Genomic DNA, 16,395 nt, shown 5'->3' with positions numbered 1-16,395 from the left:
GCAGCCAAACAATGATTCTCTCTCATCATTGATGTTTCTATCTCTCTCTCCCTCTCCCTTCCTCTCTGAAATCAATATATATATATATATATATATATATATATATATATATATATATTAAAAAACAAACTGTATATTTATAACATTTGTGCTATAGAAAGTATACCTGAATAAAGCTGCTAAAATATATATCAGCTTGCTTTCTGATAATTCCTGGCTATTGCCCCTTCCCCCATTTTTACGTCTACCTTTTCCTTCTTTTGTCTCTTCTTGGTCAATTTTCTTTCCACTCTCAGCAGTTTCCCCTCGCTCTGGGGCCCAGTCCCAGGAAAGAGCCCTACTGGGTCAGAAGGGCCAGGCTGCTCCCACCCCACAGACCTGACTTCCCATTTTCAGCTGCTAATCTCAAATTGGCTAGAGGCACTCTCCAATAAATACTTGTTGGCTATTTTAGGGTCTCCTGTTCTCCGTCCATCAGATGTCCCATAGCTTCCTTCTGCTCTCACCCACACAAATGCAAATTACATGCTAGCCTGGAGCTGTTGGTAATTTGTCCCCATCAGCCTCTCCTTAGGGATTCATGAGTATACCCTGTCATCTAGTTTTGTTGTAAACGTTGTTCATGGGTTTTGGTTTTCCTATCTGGTTACTGTGTCTTTTTTATGTGGATATATGAGGAGATTCAAATGCCACCACTGCTGTTATCATCTTCCCAGATTTCAGTTGCCAATTCTTACCTTCCCATCAGGGAGCTGACAAACCCTTCACTTACTTGTCGAGCCCATGTATAATGCTTACTATGTGCCAGGCACTGTCCAAACACACTATAATTACTAAATCACTTAATCCACTAACAACACTATGAAGTAGGTTCTATTCTTATCCCCAGTTTACAAGTGAGAAAACTGAAACACAGAGAGATTAAATAACTGGCCAATGTCACAGTAAATGCAAGAGGGAGGATCAAACCCATGCAGCTGGAGCCAGAGCCAGCGCTCTTGGACCACTAGGCTACGCTGCTCTCAAGAGCTTACAAAGTGTGTCTGGTCTGGGAGACCTAGCATTCCACCATGACTACCTCCTGTCCCCTAAGCCTCCCTAACAAGGGGAAATCTTACCCCTCCCTCAAAGACCAAGTTCAAATGTCAGTTCTAAAAAACCTGAACTCACCCAGACAATCAGCTTTTTCCTTCTTCCTCTCCTCCTTCTTTCCCCTCCCATCCTTCACGCTGGTGCTTTTCACCAGGTGTTACACGTACTGTTGGCGTTCTTGTCTTCCCCATGAGCTCAAAGAACATTGGTATTCATCTCGTGCCTCCAGAGCACACCCTAGTGCAGGGGTGGGCAAACTTTTTGACTCGAGGGCCACAATGGGTTCTTAAACTGGACTGGAGGGCCAGAACAAAAGCATGGATGGAGTGTTTGTGTGAACTAATATAAATTCAAAGTAAACATCATTACATAAAAGGGTACGGTCTTTTTTTTTTTTTTTTTTTTTTTAGTTTTATTCATTTCAAACGGGCCGGATCCGGCCCACGGGCCGTAGTTTGCCCACGGCTGCCCTAGTGACTGTCCCCTAGCAGACTCTCAACGAACATTTGTGGAATTGAGTAGGCAATTGTTTTCCTTCTTAACTAGCTCAAAATGTACTTGGAAAGCAATAAAACTGCATCTTTTTTGGAAAAAAAAAATCTGTATTCAGAGATTTTACCAAGTCTGGCTAATGTTTTTCTGGGTATTTTTTGGAAGATACACAGCATTGGATTCGTCGTGATATTTTAGCGGCTTGTTTACAACATGCAGAGATGGCTGCTTCGGATGCTCTTCTGCCAGGTTCAAAGGAGAACCAGCTACCACGCCCACCAACCCAGGGCTGCCAGCAGAGCCAGGACGCAGAGCCAGGACGCAGAGCAAGGACGCAGAGCGAGCAGCCGAAGAGAGCTAGTTTGCTGGTGCTGGGCCTAAAGAATTAGCACCAAAGTCACTTGTGAATAAGAAGTCAAAATTCAAACCTAAAGTAGAGAAGGTGGAAAATCCAAACATCAATTGAAAAAAGAAATTCATTAATTTTTTTAAATCTTGTAATTTAATGCAGGACTTTGATATGAGAACATACATTTTTATCACAGATTTCCTTATTGGTGTACAGATCAATGGCAGACATTGCTCCACAAATACAAAGGCAGGTATTTGTAAGAATATGTATGGCCCCTCTCATTATCAATAGAAGGTTCTAGTGTTTCCTAAAATAAAATAAAAAAAGTAAGACATTCTCCAAAGATGTCTCAGTCGTTTTCTGGGCTGTAGCTCAATCTCTCTAAGAGTTGACTAAAAATACCTCTGCAAAAAAGAAAGAAAGAAGAAAAAAGAAGGAGAGAAAAACAATGATTTAAAAAGAAATAGGTAGGAAGTAAAAGAAAGCTGGGGCCTCCACCCCCACCTTCCCTCATGTAAAACATTAATGCATTTGACACCTAAGCCAGGGGAGGGAAGAAGTAGGTTAACCATGAGCAGAACGAGGACGCTCCGCGCTTCCCCACACCCCCTCCCGGGCAGCAGCGCATGGCCTGCTCTGCAGCACAGACATCACCAAATTAGCCAGAAAGCTCCCAACAGTCAGCGAGGGTGAGCCTGGCGTCCCTCTGTCCAGACAGGATGTGTTTCCCCCCACACACGTGTCATCTCAATGCCTGCCCTGGGGGCTGCCTACGGAGGCCACGCCAAAACACTCCCCTGCGCTTCTCTGTGCAATTTCATTCAGCCCGTGAAGGGTTCAACTCCGAGAGTCACATATTCTTTTTAAAATGTGGGGCTGGGAGGCCCTGGGAGCAAATGTTCTGAAACAACCAACCCACAGAAGACAATAATTCTCTTTCCTGTGGTGGGAACTCCGGAATTCCATCCAGACGTGCATGTGGCACGCTGAAGTAAGGAGGCCTACAGCACAAAATGCTGCCGTGCCAGGGGCTTCTAGAAATGAACGAGTCTGCCAGGGCCTGCGTAAGGAGTTTCTTATAATAAAGCCACCATGACTGTAAATACCCCCTCCCCCCAATCTCAGAGACAGGGCACAAAACAGAGGTCCCTATGACCCAGAAAAGCTATTTGTTCCTGAGATCAAGGAAATCATTTGACACCCGGCCCCCTTCACCCTCCTTTCACACAAGGACATCATATGCAAGAAGACCTAGATGGTCGGTGACATTCTCCCTCTTTCCCACCAAGAAGCAGCAATCAGAGCAGCAGGCCCCATGAAGCCAGTCCAGGTGGTTCTGTTCATCCTTACATCCCAGGGCCTAGCACAGAGTTCAATAAACATAGATAGCTTTCAATACATGTAAGTTGCATTAACTACACTTAAAGAAAACATACTGCTAGGCATCTGTGAGCCACAGCATCTCAGCTGAAAATGCGTTCGTTCGTTCGTTCGTTCATTCATTCATGTCCAACTGTACGCCAGACACTGCTCTAGATACAGATCCCTCCCCAAATAAAACAGACAAAGTTCTACCCCAGTGGAACTTATTTTCCAGTGATTGGAGACAGACAGTAAACAAGTTATATCAGGAAAAAATACAATGAGGACAAAGGGTTAACAAGTTCCTTTCCTCTTCTGCTTGAGAATTTGGCCTTTAGGTTAACTTTCCAATTCTGTTTCCCTGGAAACCTAATAAAGATATAATGTCAATTATGTTACTAGGCAACATTGCTTATGTTAAAAAATGACCCTGGGGGCACCAGAGTGGATAAAGGGGGTCAACTATTTGCTAAAGGAAACTGAACTTCCGGTAGGGAGCACACAATGGACTACACAGATGCCCGCCCCGCCCATCCCGCCCCTCCACTTGGGGAGCCTAGAATGACCTCCCCGTGCTTCTGCTGAAGCCAAGGACAGACCATCACGGAGCCACCCGCCTTCCTGAACACTGACAACGCTTCCAGGTGGCACAGGACTCTGAACCCTCACTACGTGTTGGCGCTTACGAAGTGCCCTGAAAGCTATTACCTGGCCCCCATGGTTCATCCCGGAAGTGGTCTTGGAGATCCAGAATTAACACTGACAAAGATTCCTTTGTTTCCATACTCAAGTTCTGGTGGCATTCAGGGATGAGCCAGACCAATATACATTTAGAACACTGGGCGATGCTCCAACCAACTGAGCCACTGACCAATATACATTTAAACAAACCAGAGAAAATTGGCTGACACTTTTTCTGACATAAATAATTACATCTGGACTGGCTTTTAAAAGTTCTTATTCTCTGAGTGGAATGCACTCCTTGGAGCCATGCTACTTAGTACTCCATTTTTAAGAAGAGAGTACTGAGTGTGGGCAACGTGGCCTGGGTGGTTAGAACTTAAACTTGGTGTCAGCAGATGTGCAGGTCCTAGCTCTGCACCCACCAGTGGTGTGGCCCTGAGTAAATCATATTGCCTTGTTCATTGACTATTTCCCCAACCAAGATGTCAACCCCATAAGGGCAGGGACTGTCTGACTTGTCCACTTAGAACAGTGTAACTAGTGAGATTCTTGATAAAACTTTATTGAATGAGCCCGGCTGGTGTTGCTCTGTGGTTTGAGTGTCAACGCATGAACTAGGAGGTCATGGTTTGATTGCCAGTAGCGTAGATGCCTGGGTTGCAGGCTCAATCCCCAGGAGGGGGCATGTAAGGAGCAGCCAATCAATGATTCTCTCTCATCATTGATGTTTCTCTTGCTCCCTCTCCCTTCCTCTCTCTAAAATCAATAAAAACATTTTTAATAGCTACTGTTCATTTTTTTAAAAGCACAAGGGAATAGAGACTTTTTAAAAAAATTACCGAATGACTATTGAATGTCATTGATTCCTCTGGACCCAATTCCTCATCTATAAAGGGCAGCAACTAAAACAAATGTGCTCTCATACATTTGAGCTCCTGGGTTTTCAGCTATTACAAACATTTCCCTGAGTAGGGAAATGTGAAGTGCTTAGCACAGTAAGTTACACTGATCAACATCTTCCAGACGCATGACTGCCTGGGTGACATGTGGCCTCACCACGGTGGCCCTGGCTGGCCAGTTGCAAGGCTCAGCTTGTTCAATGAGCTTCCCTCCTGAGCTGCTGCAGTAAAGGAAGTCGTCCCCTTACACGGACTCTCTCCCTGGCCCTCCCTCTCCCTCTCCACACATCCTCCATCACCCCCATCTTCCTCTCAGTCAACTGCTCAGGTCGGAATGTCACCACTAGCCAAAAAAAACCAAAAAAAAAAACAAGTAAAATGAGCCACGGCCAACTGAAAGGGTACAGATGACTGCTGGCACTGGACTCCTGCCCAATGAACCACCCGATTCTGGGCCCTTCCTGATATCCCAGCCTCATGATCCACTAGCCTCTCCACACCTGGAGGATAAATTCTCTATTCCTTAACCTGGTTTTCAGTCTTCCACCATCTATCCCTCCAGCAGGAAGTCTACCTTAGAAATTAAAATGGACAAGGAAGTAACATTTATTGAAAATGACTTACCTACAATGCCACCACTTCCTCCTGTTTCATTTGCTCCTCTCTTTCCCCAACCTGGCTTCTGCTCTTAAACCATCCACCAAAAGTCTATCGAGGTCACATGCCTTCCATGTTATCCACTCCAATGCCCTGGTCTTTGCCCTTATTAATATCACAGCACCATTCAACACAGACGTGGTCCCTTCCTTCTCCCGGCACATCCTCCCCTGTAGGCTTTCCGGGGACACACCCTCATGGCGTCCCTCTGACCTCAGGCAGCCCCTCCACAAGTTCCTCCCCTTTATTCAACATCCGACTATTGCTGGGTCCTGGGCAGTCTTTGCTTCCCTCGCTACACTCTGTCCCTTATTGATTTCATCCAGGCCAATGTGATGAAACTCCTGATTTATAACTCAAGCTCCAACCTCCCCTCTGTGCTCATACATCGTCCTAGTTAACAATTCCACTCAGCTATGCATCTCATAGGCATCTCAAACATAACCCATCCAACGGCAAATCCTTGATAGCCCCATTTCCAAATCCAGTCCTCTCCTTGGCCCCACTCCATCTAACCAAGTCTCAAGAAATCCCCAGACTTCTATATAAACCTTCACTCCAAGCAGACTGGCCTCCTCACACCCTGCAGGGTATGTAAGCCTCTCAGCACAGGACCTGGCACATAGTAGGTTTGCTCAGTCGTCCAACAAGTATTGATTGAGTGTGGCTACCTGCCAAGAACTGTGCTTGGTACTACATTGGTGAATTTAAGGAGCATAACCCAGGTTCTCAGGGAGGAGATAGTCTAGTAAAGGAGACAGATAATGAACCAGTAAACCAATGTACAGAGTTACGAATCGTAGTCAGTACTGGGAAAGGAATGTGTGCAGTGAGAGCAGGTAACAGAGGGCACCTGCTTACATGGGGTGCTCGGCAGGGCCCTCGAGAAAGTGACACTGAGATCAAGACTCGCAGGAAGTAAGTGGCCTCCCAGACCCACGCTTCTCTGGCAATTCTGGCTGCAAAGACCCACGGTGTGTGTGTGTGTGTGTGAGTGTGTGTGTGTGAGTGTGTGTGTGTGTGTGTGTGTGTGTGTGTGTGTGTGTGTGACATTTCTCCTTCTCAGGCTGAGGGGATCCCCACGCTGAGGTCGTTTTCCCGCCCAAATAACATCCAATGTTACTGCGTCAGCCCGGTCAGCGCCCCCTCTGAATACTGTTATCAGGTGTTACCCTAGCTAACTGTTACGCATCGTCAGCAGCGCCCGCTTAAACCAGCCGCCTGAACAAGTGCCGCTCCTTGAACACTGGTAGTGCGAGGCTCAGCAGTGCAATGAGTGACGGGTGCCTGTTTCGTGAGCTTCCTCTTCCGCTGCAACCTGACCTTCACCTGGTCCCACGTCCCCCTGGAAGGTCAGCGGGCAACGCCAACGTGGGAAGTTACCATTGACCCTTGCTGTTTGCCCAATGCCTCCCCGGTGTTTCCTCATGCGTTTTCTTATCTGTGCTTCGCCACGGCTCTAAAGTAGGTGGGGTTAGCCGTATTTCGCAGATAAAGAAACGTTTGCCTGGTGAGGAGAAGCGCTGGTCCCAAACCCAGGCCTCTGGCCCCAGGGCCCTTGCTGCCCGAGCCCAGTGCCTGCCGTGGGCGAGGCAAGGCGAGACCCTCGGAGGCAGCCGTCCTGGTCCTCTGAGGCTACAGCTCTCTGACTTCACCCTCTGCAGAGCCTGAGCAGGACTTTTTTTTCATCCTTAATAGGCCTGCCGCTGCCACCCGGAGGGAGAAGAGACACAGCTGGAAGCAGATGTGAGTGTGTTCCAAGTCAGCCCCGCCCGGACACTGGGGTGGACAGCAACCAGAAAGGAGTCCGGGGCTGGGAGGAAGGGAAGAGAGGGTGAGGAAAAGGGGGAGCAGAGGGACCAGGAGAGGAAAGGAGAAACAGGTGATCTGTGGCATGGAGATGAGGCATGAGGGAAAGTTGGCAAGAAAACACCAATCAGCGGAGGCTGGGAACCATCCCCTGGGGGGTCTCGCACCAGCGCCCAAGCGCTCCCTCACAGAAGGCAGGCGCTGGACAAAGCCACTGTCTGAGGGTCCAACCAAGCCCCTCCGCACGGAGTGGCCGCAGGGGTGCAGTGCTAAACGGACTGAACCCGCAGTCAGGTCGCCGTGTGTAAAACAGGGGCCGTGCTACTTATACTGCCGACCTCAAAGGTGGCAAAGGACATGAACGAGATGCCACCATGAGGAGCAAGGACGATGAAGGCCAAGTGCTTGGTACACAATCCCTGGGGTCTGAGGGATTAGGAGGGGTTAGGGATTAGGGACTGGTCCAGGGGTCAGGTTCTCTCTGAAGGAGACTCAAGGTCACTAGTTTGGTGCTCACTCTTGAAAAAGATGGGAAATTATGAAAGAATAAAAGTGATTACTACAATTCCTTAAATCCTCGGGGATGACAACCAAAAAACCGAATATCTTTAAGTATATTTTTAAAGAAACAGATGTGCTTTATCCATTTCTGCCTCTTAGGGCAAAACTCTTGTCTAATGCATTTCCCTGTCCCTGGGAATCAGTCAGACCCTGACCACGACATGCTCCCAGATGCCCGTTTTTAAAGTGCAGAAAATCAAAAGGTGCGAGACAAGCACGGAGCAGACACATCAGCAGATGGAGCCAGGGGAGGCACCAGCAGCTGCCCCATCTGCCTCTGCTCTCAGGGATGCTGCCTGTAGGCGGCCACTGACAAGTGACCCCCGGTGTGGCCCTTGGGCCCTGAGGAACCCTGATGGCACTTGGCTTGACCAAAACTTCCCACAGATTTCTCTCCTTCCGTGAATATTTTGTGGTCCTGAGACTGGCCTTGGCCTCCACCTCCCCCAAAAGTAACCCCTCGTCACTGCTGCACAGCCCAGCCTTCCGAACACTGCCCTCGCAGGCACACTGTGGAGTGGCTGGCCCAATGCCATCGCAATGGGTCTTCAGAGCCCAGAGAGAAGGGCATGGACAAGGAAAGAGAAGCAAAGGCTTCCAAGTTGAGCAGTCCCTTAACTTTGGCCACATCAGTGGGAACCCCCTTGAACTTGGGTAAAATGAGAAATGAGCCAGTAAGCAATTCCCGGCATGTAACCCATCATCTCGTGATACATAACACACCTCTCAGACTCATTACTCTTCAGCTGGGCTCAGCGGGCAGCCGTGTCTCATGGCAGGAGGTCAGAGCCCAGTGGCCCTGCTGCTCCTCAACAAACAGCCTTCGGAGATGAAAACGTGTTACCCAGCCCATCCTTGTCAATCTCACACAAAGTATTTTCCATGGAAGGGGTGGGTGTGGCCCCCCGAGAGCCCCCAGGAAACTGCGTATCCACCACACAGCTCACAGGTTAGAGGGAAGGAGGGTATTGGTGGGGGGGCCCTCTGTGATGACCACCATTTATTGTGAAAATGGGAGAAAAAACAGACCACTAGAAAAAAAATTCCACATTCCCTCCCTTCTCCCTCTATCTACTAGTAAAACAGCAAAACTCAGCTTAGAGGGCATGCACCATCGCTCAGACAATCTCAATCAATGGAAGATGAGATCCAATTTGAGCATATCTTAGTGCCAAAGCCACCAAGCCATTCCAAACCTTGGGGTGTCTGGTGTGAACTATGCCAATCTGAGCCAGTGGCCCTCAGAGCACAGCAGGCCTTGCCCATAGTTTAACAGGCTCTGGGAAATAGGCCAGTGGACATTGGATGTGTGTGGCTCTGGGCCATGAGGAAGATGGAATCCCACTTCCACGAGCTGCGCCCCAAGGTTTGAAGCTCGTAACAATGAAGAGGGAGCAACTCCATTGTTCATGTATCCAGAGGCTGGGCCTCGTCCTAGAGGAAGGGAACAGGCCTCTGGGCCTCCATGCACAGCCCAGCAGGAGCTACGAGGAACCGATACCTACTGTTGGTCTTCATGCACATCTATCCTGCAGCATAATGTCAAAACAAGGGACAGCTGAAGAGATTCGGAACAGAATCATGGCATTTCTCATAAGAGCAACACAGAAAACAAACATCAAGTGCATTAGAGAGTTCTCTCCCTTACATTCAGGCTCTCAGACCCTCTTCAAAGGCAGCTCAGGTAGAAAACGTTCTTGTGTGGCATCACAGCCACGCTCACTTTCATAAAAACTGTCTGAGCCTGGCCAGTGTGGCTCAGTGTTTGAGCGTGGACCTAGAAACCAGGTGATCGGGGTTCGATTCCTGGTCAGGGCACATGCCCGGTTGCGGGCTTGATCCCCGGTAGGGGGTGTGCAGGAGTCAGTGATCCATGTTTCTCTCTCATTGATATTTCTACCTCTTTTCCCTTCTCCCTTCATCTATCTAAAATCAATAAAGACATATTTAAAAAAAGAAAACCGTCAGAGACCTGGCAAATTGGGTTCTCTGAACTGATCAGCCATTCCGAGGAAGATGAGCCAGTGTGCCAGGGTTTCCCGTTCATTCCCTTTTCCCCTAACGAAGGGCGGGGAGGGGGCTGTGCAGTCCCGGTCCCCTGTTGGGAAGGCAGCATAAAGCGCGGCTCCCATCAGACCCCCCTCTGGGCTTGGCGCTCCACACTTGTGACCCAGACTCACACAGGAGCCCCCCACCCTCTCCTCCCACCTTCAAATCTCATGGGAAACTGAGAGAGCCAGGTGAGGAGAGAAAAAAGAGCCTGTGTTCATTCTTTTTTAAAAAAAAATTCCAATTATAGTTCATATTTTAAACAGTTTTGTTATACTAACTAAACTGAAGACAGTGTTACAAGGCTCTCTACTCTTCTTGAGGACCTTGATGAAAAAATAAAGAAGGCTTACCCATTTTTGAAATAGAGGACATGGGCTCTCTGAAGTCCTGTTTCTAGGAAAAAACCTAGTTCTTGATCGTGGGGAGCAGGGCCAGGCTTAGGGCTTCTGTTTTGAATATTAGTAAGTATTACCTAGAAGGGGAGAAAATCGGAAAACTAATCAGATCCACATCCAAGTCTACGTCCTTCAAACCCTATCGCTAAATGCAGTGCACAACTGGAAAACGCAAACATCTGTGCAAAGGCCCTGGTGCAGATGTGCCAGGATCAGGAAAACAGAGAAGACGACTGAGAGACAGGAGGCAACCAAGCAACCTGGGGACAGGTGTGGCCCTCCTGGCACTGGGGGCTGAGGCGTGAAGGACGCTGATGCGTGCCTGGTGCCAGGAGAAGCATTCGAGCCGGAGTGGCTCTGAATGCCAGGATGTTGACAGAGAGGCGGAATGGCACAGAAGCAGGTCCCAGCAACGGCCAGAAACAGTCATCGCCCACCAGAGGCCAAGGTCACGCACTGGCTGGCAGATGCGGCTGCAGCCCCACATGAGCCTGACGAGCTCAGAAAGGGCTGAGAAGTGCTGTGACTGGCACTGGCCTGAGGCCTGTGGGCTGGGCAGCAGTTGGCTGTTCTCAAGGGGCAAGTTGAGAAAAACAACCTAAGCATCAAGTCTCCCGCACTTGACCTCTTGTCAACAGATAAGGAGGCTTTAAAAGCTTAGGTTTGTAGCCTTGCAGGAAAGACACCCTACTAATCAGGAGACAGGATTATAAGTTGAGTGGGTCACAGTGATGTACACAGAGGCCACTCTCTTTAAACTCACAAGCCAAATACAGCACTCATGCAACAGAAGCCGCTGTGGCTCATTAAAAATCTATACACCCAGCTGGCATAGGCACTAAGCATCAACCTATGAACCAGGAGTTCACAGTTCGATTCCAGCCGGGGCACATGCCCGGGTTACGGGCTCCATCCCTAGTAGGGGGCGAGGGGTGCAGGAGGCAGCCGATCGATGATTCTCTCTCATCATTGTTTCTATCTCTCTCTCCCTCTTCCTTCCTCTCTGAAATCAATAAAAACGTATTTTTTAAAAATCCATACAAATGCTCTCTAAACACACTGACCGCATCTACTGGAAGTCAGGAGCTCTTTGAAGACCCAGATGTTAGTCAAACCCCCAAATATTCTAGAGGTCTTGAACTTACTCTCCAAGTGGAGTTGAAGCAACCGCTAGTTCTCTAACTTGCAAGGTTTGGGGAAAAGAAAAGTAGGAGGCACCCAAATGGACAATATGTCCTGGAATGAAACCCAGTGGGCAACCCCTGAATTTGCACTGCATCCCAGCATCTTATCACAACTGCCTGGCTGCTTCACGACATCTGCAAGTGCTAACAGGTAGGTGTTCCTCCCACCTCAAAAGGCATGGGTGTTTTTGGCTCGAATGCAGGCCCCTCCCCCACCCTTCCTCCTCGAGTGATGGAGATGCACACAGTGGGGACCTGAGCACTTGTCCCCTCTCCCTTAAGTCTCTCTCAAGATGACTTCATGCATCCCTCTGAGCTTCAAAAATCAGCTACATGCTGCCAACTCTCACATTTATCATCCCTAATGCAGACTTGCCCTCTGAATTCCAGACTCATATATCCAACTACTTCCATGTGGAGGTCCAGCTCTGACACCTTTAAAAATGATCCTTCCTGGGCTTTTGAGGATAGTTGTTAATGTCAAAGAATGCCATGAGTATTTTAAAGCAAAACAATCCAGTATAGTATAAAATTTAAAATCATCTCAAAATTCTACCACAGAAATAACCAGTTAGCACTGATTGATAGTCCAGATATCTCTGTTATCAGGAGAGAAAGATAAAAATCATTTTGCAGAAACTGAGGTTGTGTTCTGTGTGTGTTCAAATTTAAACCATTACATGTAATTTTAATGAAAACTGATAGAAGAAACTAAAGTGTGACCAAAGTAATCACTCAACTTTAAAGAAAAATGTGGTTTTTTTCCCACATAGTTCATAAGAGGTCTCTCTAAAGTTTAAAATATCTCATATTGTGTGTGTGTGTGTGTGTGTGTGCATGTGCAGTGAAAGAGATGAGAGAAAGCAGGTGATTCTTTTATCCTACATATTTTAACTTTATACAGTATCTATTGATTCACAGTAAAGATGAGGAAATTAAGATACAGTATTCATATTTCATACTTCATATCACCTTCTTATAATCTATTTATATAAAAAGCTAAGTGGCTGACCGGCCGTTCATCCAACCGACTGGCCAGCAGGTACATATGACACGCACTGGCAATTTAAAAATAAACGTTGACTTGCACATGCGCGATACATATAAAGCTCTCGCTGGCGCCAATCGCACACGTGTGTTTCAATCTGTCATTGTCGATCGTGAATTTGGTTGACACTTCTATTATAGAGAAAGGGCGAATAGCGATATTAAAATATTTCTTCTAATTAATTTCCTCTCAATGTGCATGAATCTGTGTACCGGGCCACTAGTATTGCAATAAAAAAGAAGAAAAAAAGAGACAGCTAGTAAAAAAATAGATGAAAATAATTCAACCTGTCTGATAGTCCAAGACATGCAAAAACTAAAACTGCAAGGACCATTTTCACCTAGCAAATCAGCAAAATGACTTTTGTACAGCAAGCCTGTCAAGATTGCACAAAACCACTCCCCTCCTGCACTGCCAAAGGTAGAGGAGCTTAGCCTGACTTGTAGAGAGCAAGTGGGCACAGTATGTAGTAACGAAAATGTTAAAACATAACCCCACTCTGGAGACCTGCCCGTCAGAAACAATGTGAAGCAAAGGACAACACTATCTGAGGAAGTTCCCATCGCAGCATTATTCCCAACAAGCGGTTACACCTGACAGTAAGTTAATTATACCATAGAGCCCACCCTATGACACAACTATGATACAACTTGAAAACACTTCCAGGTCCTGATATAATGTTGAGTGAAAAAACACAGGTTAAAAATACTTTAATGCTATACAATTATGAAGGCAAAGACTGACTGAGCATATATAACAATTAAAATGAAACTTTTCCAGACTTTTCTAAGGCAGCTTTAAGGATGTTGCAGCCTCCTCTCCAGCTACTCAGACGGCAGCCTCCAAGTCGGAGCACACGGCCGCCCGTCATTCCTGACCTTCTCTGAAGGCAGTGTTCACTCAGATACGCTGCCTAGCTTTGAACTGTGACCCGCTGCTGCGGCTTCAGTGAAAAGGCAGGGATGGGAAGGAAGGCTCTGTCCTTTGCTATCGTCTCCCATTTGAAAGCCAACAGCACAGCCCCGTGGACCTCCAGAGTGACGGTCTGCCTTTCTCACGGCTGCACCGAGCACTTGTCCCAGGACATCTGGTTTGAATTCAAGACACAGTAACTTTAGTCTAATCCAGTTCCGAATCCAACACCTCAGCCATGTCACTGCACATTCTTCCCGAGGCGGGACATCATAACCACAGCATAACAACGGCCCTGCTGACCGCTGGGCGGCTCCTTGGTGAGCAGAGGAAATCTGGGCCGGACCCTACAACGTTGGGGCCCAGTTGTTTCTTTCAAAACCCCAGCGCTGAAACAGCCCCACGCAGGCCTGTGGACGTCCCGTAATTTAGCAGCAACTCCTTTGCTGGAGGGTGTGAAGGAATGAACTGTCAGCAGAAGGTAGGGTTCCGCCCTGGCACAGCCCCTGCTCGAGAAGGAGCACCAGCTGGTGGGCTGATGCCTGCGAAGGACAAGGACATGATTTCACTTGCCAAACGCAGGGCTCGCGCTGGGAGAGTCAAGGATGAAGTCATCTTTATTCCTGTCACGGCACCAGCAGAAGCTCCTTGCGGGGCAAATAACATTATTTGCTGTTGGCATGATGCCACCACCTGCAGGTAAACGAATCAAGGCCATCCTGTGTCCTTTCTAATTCTATCTGCTCTAATTCCATTTGTTTGATTAAATTATTGTATGTACACAATGTTAGAGCTATTTTTTATTCCCCTTTAGAGAACAAATTATCAGAGAAAAACATTAATAGATGTCTCTGTAACCCTAAAATAACAAGGACAATACTGAACAAATATTTAATGACCACGGCTTTTGTGTATTCACGTTTTCCTTGGCTCTGCCTCCACATCAGGAACAGGGTGGGGGGTTGGGGGGCAGAGAATAACACGTGGGAAGCTCCTTGCATCCCAGCTAAAGACACAGAGACTCACGAGTTCTCCAGCCTCAGACCAGTCAGGCAGTTATCAGACCCACCATGAAAATGGAAAGCTAGACGCAGTGACTGGACCAAGGTCAAACAGTCAGGGGTGAACAGAGGTCCAGAACCCAGATATCACATAGGGACTCCAGGCAGAATGTCGTCCCATTATCTTCCACACAAGAAAAAGAAAGGCGGTGTTCAATGGTTGAGCGTCAACCTATGAACTAGGAGGCCATGGTTCGATTCCCGGTCAGGACACATGCCCGGGTTTTGGGCTCCATCCCTAGTGTGAGGCATGCAGGAGGCAGCCGATCAATCATTCTCTCTCATCACTGGTATTTCTATCTCTCTCTCCCTCTCCCCTTCCTCTCTGAGATCAATCAATATATATATATTTTTTTTAAAGAAAAAGAAAGTAATTTTTCCCATTAACATTCCCCTAAAAATTCTTTAACATTTTAAATAAAACAGTGTGTTTATAATACTCCAGATTTTTATCTAAATATCTGAAATCTCCTAAGATTAGGACAGATTCCACTGTCAGGTGACACAGGCACAGAGAGTGACTGGGAAGAACATGAGTGAAATCAGTTTATCCTCACAGCAATGCTCTAGCAATTATTATTGCTATTTTACTAATGAGGATTCTGAGACTGTACAGAGAGGCTGAGTAACTCGCCCAAGTTCCACAGCTAAGATCCCAATGCCAGCAGCCGCTTGGCCGCTGTGCTCCGCTGCCTCTCACAGCTTAAGGTAGCTCCAGGGGAAGCCAAGATCAGCCCCTCCCTGAAGAGTCCCTACCTTCAGGGAGCAGACACCTCTAACATCACTGGACATAGCCACTTTTAGGGAAGCTCGGAGAATAGAGCTGCCTGGGAATTACAACCCAGTGTTCCCAAACGGAAAAGTCTGGCCACGACGTTCCACCTGTCCTCAAAAGTTCTCCCCCAATTTTATTCTTGCCAGTGCATGGAGTTCAGAGCCAACTGATAAGGAAAATGCCCAAAGGTCCTGGCAAATAGAAGTTTCTTCACTACAGAATGGCTGGGAAATGAGGGGAAATCACTGAGGGACGGACTGCCTTGGTCCGGCAGAACCAACACAGGGACAGAGCATGTGGCGTTTTCTACTTACAAGAGCTGCCTACACAGAAAATCAAAGCACTACTCGCCCAAGCCTGCCCCAGCCCTGGACTTGCTTCAGATGCTATTTCCTTGAAATTTCTGTTTTCAATTTTGCATAATTCTCAAGTCATTTAAGTTCAAAAAAAAATTTTAAGTCCAAGCGGGTATCCTCATTGTCTTGTCTCATAAAAACCCTTGAACTTTCACTAAGCCCGAAGGTCACTTACGGAAGGTCATTTCTCCTCTAGACTTCTCATCCATCAACAGATCGCTTCTTGAGCACCCACTACAGTCAAAACAGATGTCTGGTTCACTCAATCTCTCTCGTTGCTACTCTCTCGACTTGCTGGATCTGGGGAGGCTCAAAGTGCTTTCCCAGGAAGGAAAACTCAGACTGGAAAATCGAGCCAGAAACGTGAAAGTCGTCTACACACCCTGAGACTGGACCCTGGACTGAGGCTGCCTCCCCACGCTACTAAGAACCAGGGTTCGCCTGGCCAAATACTTGGTGAGCATTTTCTATATATAAGGGTGTGGGAAACCACAGTAGCCTGGGACAGGGAAGCGAGTAAGTGCTGAATTAGGTAAAGAAAAAAGCTAGTTCTAATTCTAGCTTTGGCCCCAAATTCCTCCATGCACTTGGGCTCTCCCCTTCTGGGCATTTTCTTCTCAAAACCTAATGTCCTATGATCACCATTTCCCCAAAACCACCAAAAAATTATTTTATATCCTATGGGTCTCCTCGACAGCCTGGCT

The 16,395-nt window shown here is 47.4% G+C and overlaps 1 protein-coding gene across 8 annotated transcripts in view; it reads right to left on the bottom strand.

The window, feature by feature from the left end:
* The window catches only part of TTC7B (tetratricopeptide repeat domain 7B), a 188,274-nt gene that overhangs the window by 127,228 nt on the left and 44,651 nt on the right, over positions 1 to 16,395 (bottom strand). For 5 of the 8 annotated variants that reach the window (XM_059688157.1, XM_059688174.1, XM_059688212.1 and 2 more), the window contains exons 5-6: positions 10,311 to 10,432; positions 9,414 to 9,437 (exon numbers count right to left, since the gene is read on the bottom strand). In XM_059688157.1, coding sequence (XP_059544140.1) covers positions 9,414 to 9,437; positions 10,311 to 10,432 — 146 coding nt within the window. The remainder of the gene's footprint in view (positions 1 to 9,413; positions 9,438 to 10,310; positions 10,433 to 16,395) is intronic. The other 3 variants (XM_059688165.1, XM_059688189.1, XM_059688205.1) reach the window with 1 other exon arrangement.

The sequence above is a fragment of the Myotis daubentonii genome, chromosome 1, assembly GCF_963259705.1.
Source record: "Myotis daubentonii chromosome 1, mMyoDau2.1, whole genome shotgun sequence".
Classification (NCBI taxonomy): domain Eukaryota; kingdom Metazoa; phylum Chordata; class Mammalia; order Chiroptera; family Vespertilionidae; genus Myotis; species Myotis daubentonii.
The sequence above is the reverse complement of the archived record's forward strand: the minus strand, read 5'-3'. Positions and strand labels throughout refer to the sequence as shown.